Genomic DNA, 16231 nt, shown 5'->3' with positions numbered 1-16231 from the left:
AAGCAGAAAACTTATATCTCCCAGTCCACGAAAGCAATTTGCAATGATTATTGGTATTCACAACAATCCTTCACTTGCCTGTTATTTCAACTCAGTTTCCTGGCTGGTTCCCAGGCCTTAATTTTCTCTCTTCTTCACAATTGTGCTAGGGATGACATTTGTGGCTTATTTATTCAATGCTAAATCACCTGTGACTCTTACATCTGGAGTTCATCATTTCAGAGATGCAGGATGCACATATATAGAAATGAATAGCCATGTAAGTGCAGCTAAAAGGGTGTTTATTAAATGTTATAGTAATCAGAATAAATGAGGGTATTCTGAATTTTCTCATAAAGTCATAGCTAGCTTCTATTTATGTGCTTTGTGAGTTTCATGAATCCAGAATTTAGAAAATCTTTAGTTTTCAGAAGACTTAAATTCTTTGTCTATAATAGGTCATCAACATATATGTGTGGTAAAATACATCACATATTCTAGAACATAGAAAGGACGTTTTCCTTAACTTAAAGGCACATGTCATAAAAGATTGCTGGTATGTGTTTCAGTAAAGGTCATAACTGCTTGGCTGCTTCTAAGCCTTCCCCAAGGCTAACCCTGGTACGGGTTTATGTGTGGGTAGGTTGTTTGGGTGGGTCCTGCAATGATTCCAAATAGTCCTGGTTCGTTGAAATATAGCTCTGGGGGATTCTGCCTATGGACATCAGGCAGCTTTATGTAATCATGTGGGGTTTTTTTTCAAAAACCAGAAAAGAAATTCTCTTTAAGCTAGCAGAGGGGTTTAGACGGTTTGGGTGGAGGTAGGATAACAAACACCTAGAACACACACTTTCTCGGGGTGAGCGTGATCAGGAAGCATCGAGGTATTCTCAGAAATGAATTGGTAGACTGATGCGTGTGCCATGCAAGTGTGTGCTAGGCTGCACCTGGGGTTTCTGACTACCTGCTCTGCTTTTTTGAACAGTCCATGGTGTTTATTCCAGAACAGCAAAGTTCTGTCCTTAGCTGTTTCTATAAGCAGTTTCTATCAACAGATGCTTTCCCAAATATCTCAAAACTAACAACTTCACAGTTCTGTAAGAGATAGGAAAAGTCAGTCTCCTCAGAAGACAGGAGGTGTATATCCTGCTGTGCACACTTAGGGCAGGTGTCCCGTTACTGCCCCAGTGCGTAGGACTGTGTTCTTTGTGAAGAGAGATGTACAAGGGAGATGGAACAGGCATATCCACGAAGAGCTGCAATTTTGTTTGCTCCCTGCACTGCCGCCACCCCTCATCACTAACCCAAATGCAAAGAATTGCTCGGTACTCTGGATGACAAGCTCCTGCTCTGCTGCCCATCACAACCTGATGAGTTGGCCTCTTCCACGGAAATAAAACTTGGTTTCGTCAATTACCAATATATTTCCCTTGTGATTCTTTTCCTATTACTGTATATCTTTAAAGTTAACTTAGTTGTAATCAGTACTTCTCTTATTTTATTGAATTTCTTTTTATCTCAATGGTTTTGATGAATATTTAATAGAAATCCCACAATGTTCACTTTCATATTCCAAGTTATATTCAAATTTATTCAAAGATAAGATCACCCAGTATTATTGGAGAAGTCTGCATAAATAATAGAACTGACGTTTCAGAACTGCATGTAATAATACTGTCCCCGTACGATTTGCATAGGTTACAGAAGTGTTTTTCTTAACATAGATTCCTTGCTCCTCTTCTCAACTTTGATATATTAATTTTTGCTATTTCTGGCAATGCTTTCTAGCACATAACATAAAATTTCAGCCGCTTGAACATCAAAAATAAGCATAAAAAAGCCAGCCAAAAAAAAAGGCGTGATTTAATCAAAGGACACTGAATCAATGGAATAGAGTTTATTTCATGAATTAAAAACTGCCTTAATATTCCCAGACTCACAGTGACATTTCCTAGGACAATTTGGAAGTGATCTGGAAATGACAAACATGGATTATGGTATATGTATACATCTATTCTCATCACTGCAACTTAGACATCAGGATGAAGTTGTACCTTATATTTCTCAATAGTTGAGTAACACCATGCTGGTTTTTACTATAACTGATGAAAGGGAAAGGATGGTAAACTGGATGCATGTAACAAACATTGGAGGTTGGGAGGTTGTAATATGTTTCCAGGATATGGCATCTTGCCATTGACCACAGCCTCTTGGAACAAGATAAAGTCATTGAAATAGTTAACAGATGTTAGCCACACTTGAAATATAAAAGTTATGTTGCAAAAAATTACGTAGGGTCAGATGGTGATTTGGCGCTTGGTCCATAATTTCACTGACTTGGCAAATGTAAAGTTGAGATCCAGAGGCATAACACATAATATCGAGGCCACACACTTTGCACACTATGCAGGAGCTCATAAACTACTGACAATATATACACTGTGCTAAGCCAGCTTGATTAAGTATTAACACGGTATTTGATACTTAGGGAAATCTAAAGTCAGTTTTCATGTCTACTAAATTAAAAAGTTATTTTTATGAGAGCAAAAGAGTAGACTCTTCTCCAAGTTCAAAAGCATGTCGACAAATTTTATTATTTAGCCTCAGCTTGCAGTTTACCTGATAACTAGTATTGCTTTCCGTTGGCTTTGTAATCTATCCAGTTATACTCTTTCTAATCTTTTTTCTCCCACTCGTGTCTATTACTTCACATTTCAGAATGAGTTGACAGTAATGATTTTCAGATGAAGATCTGGAGCTGCAATGGATCTTCTCAGCCTCAGTCACAGATTCTTTCAAGTCGAGCCTTGAAGGAGGCCTGTGCTACTTTGGAGTTCGTGCTTTTATTCACGGCTTTGCAGATAAAGTCACCAGCTTCCATCACTTTGTAAAGATTCACACCCTGGGAAGGGAAAGAGGGATACCAGGTGGGAAGGGGATTAGGGAAGAAGAGAACAGACGGGTCTCTTTTAATTTTATTAGCAGTTAGTTAACCACTTAAAATTATTAAAGAAAATGCTCATGATTGATTTGGGGGCAACGTTTGTCTCCATGAATCATGTAGTCAGCATTTTAGATTTTTCTGCTTTACTAAAAGATATCTTGAACCTAACCCGTGTATAAAACCATAGGCTGGCCACACCTGAGTAACTCAGTGTAATTCAGCCTGGTACCTAAACTCTAGGAAGGAAAATAATAGAACTAGAAACAGTCTATAAAACACCAGTGAAGGATAATTCAAACGGTAATTGTTTGGAGGAGATTAATGGTTTAGATAAAGATTTAGAAAAGAAAATCTTTATAAAGAAACAAACTTGACAAAGCTACAAGAAATATGAAAGGTGAATGCATAATTTTTATTACCATATTCAGAAGGACTATTACTGGTATGATACTGAAGGAAGTAGTTGTAGGTCAAATAAAATGAAGTAGTATTTAGTACACATCTGGAACTTGTTTGCCTGAAAAGTTGTTCTGTCTGAAAGCATAAATAGGATCAACAAAGGCTTAGGTAAATCCATGGATGACAGATAGGCAGTCAGGTATGAAGGCCAAAATCAGGGCATGCTCCTCATCTCTTGGGCTTGGTGTAATGAAAGGTCACCATCGAGGTCTCCACCCTACACCTTTGCTGTCACCGGGTGAGGAGAGCATGAGGTGGATTAACCAGAGAGCTGTCCTCATGTAGCATTTCATAAGCTCCTATGTCCTCCCTCAAAATGGACTAGAAACAACGTGCACTTAAAATTGAACAGACTCAGGCCTTCTTGCTATCAAGGAGTAGTTTTTAATATTTATGTAAGTCTGTCATTTTCTTAAAATACACAAGTACAGAATAAATACTCATAGGGGCTTTTTATAACAATGATCATAAAGAGGTCATCGTTATAACATAGCCAATTACTCCTCTCTAGACACTTTCAGAGCACTGGCTTCTTTGTAGTTTACTTCTCTTCATTTAAGAATATTCAAGAAAAATATTTTGTAAAATGACACATAAGTGATTTTATTATTTCTTTTGATTATAAAGTTGTTCTTAGGGTACTAACATTTGCTTTGCTTTGAGAAATTTGGTTTTGTCACAGTGATGACTTTAGGTGGAGTATCTGTTAGGCACATCCTTTAGTTGTGTAAATTTAACATCCTTAATCCAGTGATATTTAAATTTTGTAAATAATTAGCTACATGTGTCTTTCGCTTCTGATTTACACGTACGTAGCGAGGGATCATAGGAAGATTTTAGTCACCAATGTTCTTAGCTTTGCAAGAATTTCACTTATAGCAATTATACAGTGGAATTTGTTGATATCATATCAAAGAAGAATTTTATTTTGGCATTTCTCTAATATTTTATTTAATTAGCAGATATCATTATGAAGTAACATTGTATTTATTCTTGAATCACTCACCAGGTGCTTAAATATGTCCCATGTACTATAATATGTTCTGGAATTTCAAGAACCTCATGTAGAATATGGTTTCTGTCTGCAGGATGCTTATGATCAAGTAGGCAATATGCACCCCTAAACAGAAAGTCATCTCCTATAGTTAGTCAACATAGTGAATATGGTTGAGCATCTCTATGCAACAAGCAGGCATGGAGTATGAATAAGCTGTAATAATTGCTCCTGCCTGCAGAGGGAGCTACACACAGAAATAAGATCATCATAGAATTCAGGGCAGGTTCACAGGTAGAGGCACACTGTTAGGAGAGGAACCTAACAGTATGGCCTGGGGGATAGACAAGGAGATGCTAGAAGAAAGAGTTTTTGAGGATGGTGGTGTCTCGTTCACAAGGTAAAATCCAGTATGGGGGCAAAGGCCATTCCAAGCGGAGGTGAAAGCTTGAATGAGGGGTGGTAAGAGATGGAATCGTGCAGAAATGGGGAGGACAGGCCAGTTTGGTGTTGCAGGAGCACCAACATAAGTAGATTGAGGAAAGAGGAGAGATGGAATAGATAGAGAAGGAAAATTCCATATTGTAATCCAGATGATGCTTTTACATCTCAGAAAAGGTTTTGAACTTCTAATCACTGGTGAACAGTTTTCTCCCCTTTTATATTTTTTCCCTAAAAAAAAAAAATCTGTCTCATAGATTAATAGGTCATGCTAACAAATACGTGGCAAAAAAGGTGCTGATTTTGGTGGGTGTTATTACAGAGCATGTGACTTTTCACAGACTACCTGTACAGAGGCTACTCTTGCTCTCCAGTGTCTCACATGCTAAATGTCATTAAGCTCTGCTCTCCCACTGACCATTTTAAAAGTGTCCCGGGCTCTTTTCCAGAAGCATTAGTTGTCACTGTGAGAAAATCAAGATCTCAGTTTCCTCCTAGGAAAACATCCATACCAAAAAAAAAAAAAGAAAACAGGCAGAAACAACAATCATAACAGCAAATGCAGGGGCTCCAACTCACAGAGTGTGAAATCAAATCAGATAATACGTGAAGAAGTACTTTGGCGGTCATGAAGCACTATAAAAATGTGAAATGGTAGCCTTATTGGCGATTGAGCGATAGCAATAAGTTACTTTATAAAGCCCCCTGAAGAATTTTTAATGTGTTTTCCCAGTGTGCATTTTAGCAAATAGCAAAAACGTAGTAAAAGTCTGACCTCAAAATTGCTTCCCATATCTGAGATGCATTCCAATTTGTATCTGCAAGGAATTCATGAATATTAAACTATGTTAAATTAACTTACTGTATGGAGCCCTAGGCCATGAAGCATGTATATCAAATCCTCAGTGGCTACGTTCCCAGAAGCACCTTTTGCATAAGGGCAGCCACCTAATCCCGCTACTGCAGAGTCCACCACATTAATCCCCATCTGAAAAACAAACCAAAACACCCAAGGCCTGTGCATTTATGGCAGGTAAGTTGCTGCATTTCTATTTAACCTGTTCCACAGAGCAAAGAAACAAAATTTGAACCTGTTAACTGAACATATTCACCTGTTGCTGCCAGAACAGCCCCTGGGGTGTTCTTTTCTGACTAATCTTGTCTTTTCGGCTAACAGGAACTCTGCTAAGGATCTCAGGAACGAGAATAATTTGAGATGAAAATTAAAATGGTGCTATTCATTGATAATGAAGCTTGAAGTAAGATTAACTCACTCCCAGGTCAGATAAACTCTCCAACCGCTTCCCTTGCTCTCTCCAAAAGGCATTATATAAACAACATGAAATATTTCCAACCCCCCAACTCAAAATCAAGGTGCCTTAGAAGACTCGAGGGGGTGGTGGGGTCACTGTGTTTAAAATAAGACTTTTTGCTCAATTCACCCATTCAATCCACCCAATCTTTACTGAGCCATTATTTTGCACACACGATCCTGCTGCTTTGGGAGAAGAGAAGAGATATTTAAGAGGCAAGACACCTGCCACTGACAATAGCACCAGCTCACATTTATTCGGTCCTCACTAATTGCTGGATATGATTCTTACCTTATGAGCGTTAACTCCCAATCCTCACAAAAACCCATGAGGTAAATACTCTCCTATCTTCTCCAAATCACAGAGGAAGAAACTCAAGTACAGAGGGATCACACAGTTTGCCCAAGGCCACTTCTGTCTCCAGAGAATTCACACTCTGCTATGATTTGTGGCCTCTGGAAACATGCAAGGTGGTACACGTTATATGTTTGAATTTATCAGAAGAAGAGGGGATCTGGGTGTGCTGCAGATGTTGTGGAAGACATGAGCACAACAGAGTCTGCAAAGGGCCCCGGAGATCAGATGTGAATAAAACAGGAAGCATATCATTGCTCTGTGAAAGGTGACAGCTGGGTAATCAGAAACTACCAAGAAGCCTAACGTGATTCTTCACTCCTGGGCATTGAAGAAAAAGTAACACAGCTTCATCTAAACTGAGAAGCACCTGAAGGCGGAGTTCTTGGCCAACCTGCTAGATCAGCCGTTCTCATTCGTGGAATCAGAATCCCAGATTGCTGTCACATCCCCAGAGCTTCTGATATAGAAGGGCTGGGCTGGGACCCGAGAATCTGAATTTTTAACAAGATCTCGCTGGTCTGGGAAATCATACTTTCTTTTTTCTTTGATAAACTTTTTATTTTAGAATAGTTTTAGATTTTCAGAAAATGTGTGAAGAAAGTACAGAGCATTCCCATATATTATGCACCTAGTTTCCCCTATTGTTCCATTATCTTACGTTATTATGGATATTTGTCACAACTAATGAACAAATATCGAGATGTTATTATTAACTAAAGTCCATATGTGATTCAGATTTCCTTACTTTTGAACCTGATGTCTTTTTATGCCCCAGGACCCTACTCAGGACACCACATTCCATTTGGTAGTCATGTCTCCTCACGTTTCTCTGGGCTGTGGGACAGTTCCTTAGACTTTCTTTGTTTATGTTGACTTTGACAATTTTGAGTAGTAGTTGTCATGTATTTTGTACAATGTCTTTCAATTTGAATTTGTTTGATGTTCTTCTCATGGTTAGACTGGAGTTCTGAAATTCTGTGAGGAAGACGACAGAGGTAAAGTGCCTTGCTCAATACATCATATCAAGGGAAGCTATTAGCAACATGATTTATGATTGATGATATTAATGTTGATCACCTGGCTGAGGTAGTGCTTGCCAGGTTTCTTTTTTCTTTTTTTTTTTTTTAAGGATTGACACCTGGGCTAACAACTCTTGCCAATCTTTTTTTTTTTTTTTCTGCTTTTTCTCCCCAACGCCCCCCCGCCGTACACAGTTGTATATCTTAGTTGCAGGTCCTTCCAGTTGTGGGATGTGGGACGCCGTGCCTCAATGTGGCCTGACGAGTGGCGCCACGTTGGCGCCCAGGATCCGAACCCTGGGCCACCACAGCGGAGCGCGAAAACTTAACCACTCGGCCACGGAGCCGGCCCCGCCAGGTTTCTGTACCATAAAGCCCTCACCTTCACCCCATCCCCCACTTCCCATACTGTACCCTTCGGGAAAGTCACTATGTGCACCTCACACCTAAGGGGCAGAGAATATCCACATAAGTTATTTGGAATTCTCCCATGTGGGAAATTTGTCCATTATCCCATATTTATTTATTCAAACATTTTTTATTAATACGGAGTCATGGTACTTATTTTCCACTTTGTTTTACAATCCAATATTTACTTTATATATTTTGTTACTGAAGTTGTTTGAGATTTGGCCATTGGGAACTCTTTCAGTTGGCTTCAGTGTCCCTTTGACATGCTAAGGGGACTGCACTTTTTGAACCACTCCTCTAGACTTAAGAGGACATTTACCAAGGCTCACAAGGGCAAAATCATAGTTCAAAGGCCCTGGATGTCTTTGGGACCTAAAGCAGATTTATAAATATAATGTTTGCTTCTGCACCTCCATTTCTCCTCATCATACTCCTCCAAATGGGAAGGTCTCAATAGCTCTTCTTCCATTACCACAACCTCACTCAAATAGTGATCTGACCAGCTCAATCCTATTCAGGTGTGAACAACTCACCAGTTACAGTACTAGTCCATTTAGGACAACCTACATTTGCTATGAATCAAAATAATGAGTATAAAGAATTACGATCTAGGAGTGAAATGTGGTATTGTCCAGTAGTTGGGAAAGACAAACATTAAGACATTGACTCGTCTCCGGGAGTCTGCCATGACATCAAATAGGCAGAGGCATTCTTCATTTATAGGCTAAAACTTATCAATTCAGAAGAATTGAATCCACCGCCCACAGAGAAAGAATTTTCAGTGGTTTTCAATCCTGGCTACCCATTATAATCACCTGGGGACCTTTTAAAACTAAAACCCAAACTTCTCCCCAAACCAATTAAATCAGAATCTGTCTTGGAATGGGGTCAAGCGTTGGTATTTCTTTAAAGCTCCCCCTGGTGATTCTCTTGTGTAACTAGGTGTGGGAACCCCTGAAACAGAGATTCTCATCCTTCTCACCCTTCATCAATCTTGGTTGTGAGTCAGCCTTAATTTTAGAGAAAGTTTGTACCCTTGGCAGCAAAGAGTTAACCGTGGCTGGTCAACTTTTCAAGGAAACCAATTTTTGAAAGACCCAAAAAAAGTATGAGGTAGCAAAAGTCAGAGGTACCAGCAGGATAGGTAGAAGGTGGCTTTAACCCGCTATGTGGGCTGATTCGCTCTTGAGGTCTGGAATCCACGTATCATGTTCCTTTGCCCACTATTGAGGGTCAAGACCCTGCAACTACAGAACTACAGAAAGGAAACATGTTGTCTTGTCAAAAGAACACAATCTTAACTGCCCTTTTGGGAGAGAGTGAAAAAAACAAAAGTCACTCTTCCCTTTTGTAACCAAGGGCCAATGTGACCCATTGCATGGGCAGAAGGGAACGGTTTATTTACAATAGGAACAGTAAATAACCAACGTCCAAAGAGAACAAACTTGTTCTAATAATAACAAGTGAAGGTAGGAAAACAGGTTCAACCTCACACGAAGCTGAAGATGTTGAGTGAACACTACAACACTGTGATATTTTATGCTTTCAGACTGACAAAGGCTGTTGGCAATGAAATAGTATAGAGCGAGGGAATACGAAAAAGACCTACGACTTCAACAATATGGACAAATCTCACAAACAAAAGGTTGTATGAAAGAAGTCAGGCTCAAAAGAGGACAAATATGATTCCATTTAGATAAGTCTTAAACCAGGCAACAATCAAAACTGCTAGAAGTTAGGATAATGTTAACCTTTGAAATGTAAATAAAAATTGACACAAGGAGAGCTTCCAAGATGCTGGCAACATTCCATTTCTTGAACTGGGTTGGTTACACTGATAATATCACTCTGTGATAATTCTCATCAGTTTGAGTTTATGACGTGTGAAGTTTTATGTATGTGCATTAGACTTCAATAAATATCAATGACAGAAAAGGCAGTGTTTTCGGAACTGAAGGTAAACAGGGAAATTTAAACTGGTAGGAAAATAAACTGGAATTCTTTTTTCTGGTTAGCAATTAATTAGTAATCAGTCTTAATTGCTAACATCCATCATCCAAGCAATTCCTATCAAAAAAGTCCTTCCTAGGAATATTTCACAAATCCTAAGTAAATAATTAGATAAGAAATAAAAAGAAATATATATGGGTGAATGTATGTGTGCACATGAAACACACCCCCCCATCACAACACCCCTAATATGGATTCATCACAGTATGTTTTACAAGAATAAAAATTTGGGGGCCGGCCCGGTGGCGCAGTGGTTAAGTTCGCACATTCTGCTTCCCAGCTGTCTGGGATTTGCCGGTTCGGATCCTGGGTGCGGACATGGCACTGCTTGGCACGCCATGCTGTGGTAGGCGTCCCATGTATAAAGTAGAGGAAGATGGGCACGATGTTAGCTCAGGGCCAGGCTTCCTCAGCAAAAAGTGGAGGACTGGCAGAAGTTAGCTCAGGGCTAATCTTCCTCAAAAAAAAAAAAAAGAATAAAAATTTGAAAATAATCCAAATGTCTATAATGGGGAATAATTGAAATTAATTATGGTGTAGCTATAAAATAGAATGATAAATGCTATGTAAATGCATAGTTAAGGGAAAGAAACAGGTTAGGGGATGTTATAACAGAATGGTGATCCAGATTTCTAAAAAATAATAGGATTTGTATGATATACCAGGATGCTAATAGCAGTGAATGCTGGGTGGTCTGATTGTAGATATTTCTTTTATTTTAATTCTGTTTGTCTTTGTTTTCCAATGTCCCCACAATGAATGCTAATACATATATAAGCAGAAAAAGAAAGGTTTCTGTAAACTTTTGCCTGTCGTAGAATGATAGTAAATAAATGAGAAGGAGCATAATAAATGCAAGACTCTGAATGTCTTGATTAACATCATTATTTCGCATCTAACTGATCCTTCCAGGACTGCACAGCTCGTCTGCACACATAGTCTGGTAAAGGCAGACATGGTCTGGGAGAAAGGCTCCCTGGAAAAGGCTTTCCCTCTTTCCTGCTATTAGATTAGCTCTAGACATGAATTCTCTTTCAGTAAGCTCTTCACAAATTAATTGAATCAATTCTAAGAGCAATATGTGGATCTAAAGTTTAAATAAGCAAATTTAAAGAGGGTTTATTAAAGTATACATCACCTATGAAAGAGAATATTAAGATATTAGTTCCTTTTAAAGCCTCTCTTCAAAAAAAACCAAACAGTACTTTAAAAATATTTCTATTCATTCAATATCCCCCAAAGTCTGTCCTCTATTAAATGTGCAGTCCTATTCCCCAGAAATCTTGTCAATGGATAATGTTACCCACATACAAAGTTACACGCTTTTATTTACAAACAATCTGCTTTGGAAGTTCCTAGTCATAGTCATTTAAGAATATTTGATTTTACTATGCAGTTTTAATTTACATCTGCTTTCCTATGCCATTAGAAACAGTGCTTAATATGATGGAAGCAAGTTCCTAACAGAGTAGGAAGAAAAACATTATTTCTTCTCTTGATCCTGTCTTTATGGCAAATAGAGGGAACATATTTGTACTTTATTATTGAAATCATCATATTATACTAAATGCCATTACGTTTACTATAACATCATCATATATTTAAAAATAACAGATGGGCCACTTGGTTGATTTTATCATACAAGAGATATCTGCATTAAAAGATTATTCTTGGAAAGATGTCGTTCCCTTTCTCAACTCTCAAAATATCAAGCACTACTTTCAGACTTTCAGATTCCCAGGGTGGGGGGAATGCGTGGGTGTGTGTGTGTGTGTGCGGCGTGTGTGTGTAAGCACAAGTGATTCTTTGCGCTATATACTGCAAAAACAAAGCATTTGTTTTTTATTTTGAAGGAAAGTGCAACTTTAGATGAGTAACCAGAAGGTGGCAATGTAGCACCAAGATCCACCAAGTTCAAGCCAAGCATTTACAACCTCACCGTGTTCGAGCCCAAGATAACGGCAAACAGCTAAATAAATCACTTTATATAATCCAAATAACTATTTTTCTTACTTTTAAAAAAAGGAAACTCACTAATGATGTAGGACACATAAACTGTGCTCCAATATATTCAGTATATTTTTTATTACTCTTCCTTTGACTTGAGCGTGTTTATTAAGCATGTTCATTAAGCGTGTTCTATGTGCCAGGGACTTGGAACATGTAAAACCCTGTAGCCCACAGAGCTAAGCATTAGAAGTTAAAATTACTATATGTTCTGTCTGTTACTGAGAAGTAGCCTACTATTATCAAATGAGACACACTTCTCTTTAGAGCCCAGAACGCTAATTCTCCCTAAAGTAAAACAAACCCAGAATTAAAGGATTGAGGTGTCCTTGGCTCTCACTTTCCTCAAAGCTCATGATTAAAACTATTAACCCAGTGACTCAGATATGATAAACCTGGTGAATTCAATTACGCATGCTTTATCTGCTTGGGCTCTCCAGATGTGCATTAGGATTTAAGGGACAAGGAAAATGGATAAAATATTAGTGGCCACTTTTTCTGGAAAACGGTAAATTGGCTGCAGGTATACCATGAGCATATCACTCTGTACTACAGTCTTAGGTGAGCTCTCAGGAGTATTAATCTTGTGTGCTGCGTAGTTCCCCAGACCGTGCTGATATGCTAACTCAAAGAAAAGTACATCTTGACTTTTTCTTGGTGCTGTAAGAACTTACTCCCCAAACAAAACTGGGAACTACAATAAGAGAAGTCAAAGAAATCATTTTGCAAATTTATTATCTTCCGTATATTCATGATTTCAAAATATTTAATGAAATCTGAAATATTAGGTATTGAAGATACTAAAGTCTCAAGAAACTTAAAATTTTGGTAACATTTTTTGAAATGAAATCTACTTTACCATCTAAGATCAAATTTTTCTTTAAAAATCTGTAATAATGTTAGATTTAATTTAAAATAACAAAATTTTTCATAGTGGAAATTACTCATTTTTGGATTTAAGTTACTCAGGGGGAAAAAGGCAAAGTGCATGTAGGATAAAATATTAAAAATATACTCATTTTTCTAAAATTTATCTCCTGAACTGTTCCTCTTAGACAATATGCCCTCCAACAGAGGGCTACAATTACCCACACATGAGGCGCTACCTCTATTCCAGTGGCCAGGCCAGGCATCACTAATGGATCACAGTGCTCTTTCCAATAAGCCCAGATCTTGCCTTGAGGTGCTTCTCAACCAGTACTCTAAATAGTTACAATATACGGAGTTATGGTACCATCTGAGAAAGAACCCTATTTGCCATTCATGTGTATTGTGAACATAATATTCTATGTAAAGCAAAGATGATGGGTAGTTAGCATACATGAGTAAAGCCCAGTGTTCTAATAAAGTTAAGTATATACCAAAATTGGCAGGTAAATGATGATAGGCATATATACTGCTGTTGGGGGAGGATTAAGCTAATGGTGATTGATTACTAATGCTTTCATATAACATCGCTCACCTTTGAAAGGTTTTCCTACATGCTTCTCTCCTTACCTTACCACATTCAGTGAGACAGATTATATTCTTAGCCTTATTTACTATATTTCAAATTGTGATAGAGATGGGAGTGTGTACATAGAAGGGGGTAAGGAAATAGAAAAACAGATAACAAGGAAATTCTCGATGTCAGTAGGATTGAGAAAATAATAAATACTAATAGCAAGCATTTATTGAGTGCGTTTTTTGTTTTGGGGTATTTTGGGTGAGGAAGTTTGGCCCTGAGCCAACATCTGTTGTTAATCTTCCTCTTTTGCTTGAGGAAGATTGTTGCTGAGCTAACATCTGTGGCAATCTTCCTCTATTTTTTTTCTCTCTGTGGGACGCCACAACAGCACTGCTCAATGAGCAGTGCATAGGTCCGCACCTGGAATCTGAAACCACAGACAGCAGGCCGCCAAAGTGGAGCACGCAAACTTCACCACCATGCCAGCGGGCTGGTCCATATTGAGCGCTTAGTTTGTCACAGGTATTGTGCCATATGCTTCACCTATGATAAAGCCCCACAAATCAAGGTGAAGTGGGTAGTAAGACATGCCCATTTTACTGATGAGGAAACTGAGGCTCAGGGAAGGCAAGTGATATTTCCTGCTTCATACAGTTAGTATGAGGCAGAAACCCACGTCTCACCACTAAGCACCACTGCCCAATATGAACAGTTAGCATTTAATGAGCACCGACTGCATGCCAGGTGCCTTACTGAAGACTTCACGTGCACTGTTTCATTTATCCATCCAACAACTCCAGGGGGCAGCGTGTGAATTAGGGAGAGAGCATTGATGGATCAAAAGGCTTCGTTTTCTTATGAGACTTTCTTCAACTTTCTGAAAAGTTTCTACACAACCTAACAACATTTTCAAGAGACTTGCTGTCCCAGTGATTGTATTTGTAGGAAGCTAGTCCAAGAAAATAGTCAGAAATGTTAATAAAGATTTATGTTCAAGGATGGATATTCTTTGTAGTATTATTTGTAACGGTGGAAAAAAGTCCATAAGTTAAATGTCCAACAATAGGGAAATGTTAACAAAGTATGTAAGATAGACTACTATGAAACAATTAAATATTTTCAAAGAACATTTAACAGTATGGGAAAATGATTATAAGGAAACGGAAGATAAGAGAGCAAGATACTAAGTATGTTTGGTATGATTCATTTGTGTTTCTAAGACTTTTTTGATCCTCTATAATCAACACATACCACTCATGTAGTTAGGGCAAATGAACCTTATTAATAAATGTATACTCTTCTTTCACAATCATTCCTTTCTTCTGCCAGGACAACTCCCCCAAAATTAAACTGGCCTACCTTATGCTCGATTTTCCCCTTTCTTGGACCCAATTCAAATTCTACAGATGAGACCTCTCGGACTTCTGCATTTCTAACAACTGCCAAATTGTGCTAAAGCTGCTGGTCCCCAGAACACACTTGAGCGGCAACAGACTCCGGTTCTTCTAGGCAACATCTCAGGTGTCAGCATATCCACATTCCTGTCACCACAATGGCTCCCTCCTGCCCTTGGCAGTGTTTCTCAGAATGACCCCATCCGAGTACCAGAACTACCTAAAGTCCTAGTTAAAAATGCAGATTTCTCTGCTCTATCCCAAAATCTGAATTTTTTATTGTAAAGCCCAAATATATGCATCGTTTCAAACCCCAAGATGACTTTATGGATGATGAACCTTGAAAACCTCTAAGCTTTTTATTGAACTCCTCCTCTGTGGCAGGTAGTGCTAGGTCTCTTCTTTAGAGACGCAGCTAGATGACATTACCCAGCTGCCCTTGTGGTTGGGTGTGGCTAAGTGACTATAGTTAGCCAATGGCATGTGAGCAAAGTGATGTAGGTTTCTAGAGGTCTTTTCAGAAACTGTGTCTTCTTCCTCTTTACTAGTCAAATGCAGATGACAAAGCTGCCTTAGAGAATGGTGAGCCACAAAACGAGAGATGTCTGGGTCCCTGATCACCACCTGGAGGAGCAATGCCTACTGACAGGAACATGTGCAGTGGACTATCTAATGAGCGAGGAACAAACATCCTTGTGCTTGAACCACTATTCATTTTGGGGTGTCCGTTTATATCAGGGTAGCCAATTAGAACTAATATATCAACTAATATAGTTGGATTAAAATCTGCCATTTTGCTATAAATTTTCTATTTGTTTCATCTGTTCTTTGTTTTGTTTTTCTCTTTTTCTACCTTTTCTTTTGTTAATTGAGTATTTTTTTATGATTCCATTTTACCTCTTCTATTGACTAAATATTTCCACCTTTCCTTTAAATTATTTAGTAGTTACTCTGTGGTTTACAATATACGCCTTTAATTAATCATACTCTGCCTTCAAATCTCCATGCCACAGGTGGGAAAGACCTTGCAACAGTATGTTCTCAATTCTTTACACCCATCCTTTACTGTTTATCCTGATATTGTTTCCCTGCCTTTTACTTTTACATACATAAACTCACAATACATTGCTATTCTTTTCACTTTAGGCAGTCAGTTATCATTAGAGCGATTAAAAATAGGGGAAAACAGTAATTTTATCTTGATTTATTCCATTTCTGAGTTCTCTGCAGGAACTTGTCTAGAATAAGAATAGCAGAGATTCAAATCCTGGGTTTTGGTGAACACACTTTTTGCAGGAAAGAGAAGGAAGACAAGTTAGTGAAAGAGAAAAGAATTCAGGAGGAAGTTCAGTGTCACAAGCCAGAGGGGAGAACGTTTCTCTAAATACTAATATCACAGTGATGAATGCTTCACATAGTCAAGGAAAACGAGAGCCGAGAAAACCTACTGAACTTA

At 38.4% G+C, this 16231-nt stretch overlaps 1 protein-coding gene across 7 annotated transcripts in view; it reads right to left on the bottom strand.

Moving 5' to 3' along the window:
• The window catches only part of HMGCLL1 (3-hydroxy-3-methylglutaryl-CoA lyase like 1), a 173774-nt gene that overhangs the window by 19204 nt on the left and 138339 nt on the right, over positions 1-16231 (bottom strand). For 3 of the 7 annotated variants that reach the window (XM_014851757.3, XM_044776890.2, XM_070514697.1), the window contains 2 exons: positions 5680-5805; positions 1862-2881 (listed from right to left, as the gene is read on the bottom strand). The exons of 2 other annotated variants lie outside the window; for them this stretch is intronic. In XM_014851757.3, coding sequence (XP_014707243.3) covers positions 2759-2881; positions 5680-5805 — 249 coding nt within the window. In that variant the 3' untranslated portion in view covers positions 1862-2758. Of the gene's footprint in view, positions 1-1861; positions 2882-5679; positions 5806-16231 lie in introns of those variants that run through there. 2 more of the 7 variants (XM_070514694.1, XM_070514696.1) reach the window with 1 other exon arrangement.

This window comes from Equus asinus, chromosome 8 (genome assembly GCF_041296235.1).
Source record: "Equus asinus isolate D_3611 breed Donkey chromosome 8, EquAss-T2T_v2, whole genome shotgun sequence".
NCBI classification, from domain to species: domain Eukaryota; kingdom Metazoa; phylum Chordata; class Mammalia; order Perissodactyla; family Equidae; genus Equus; species Equus asinus.
The sequence above is the reverse complement of the archived record's forward strand: the minus strand, read 5'-3'. Positions and strand labels throughout refer to the sequence as shown.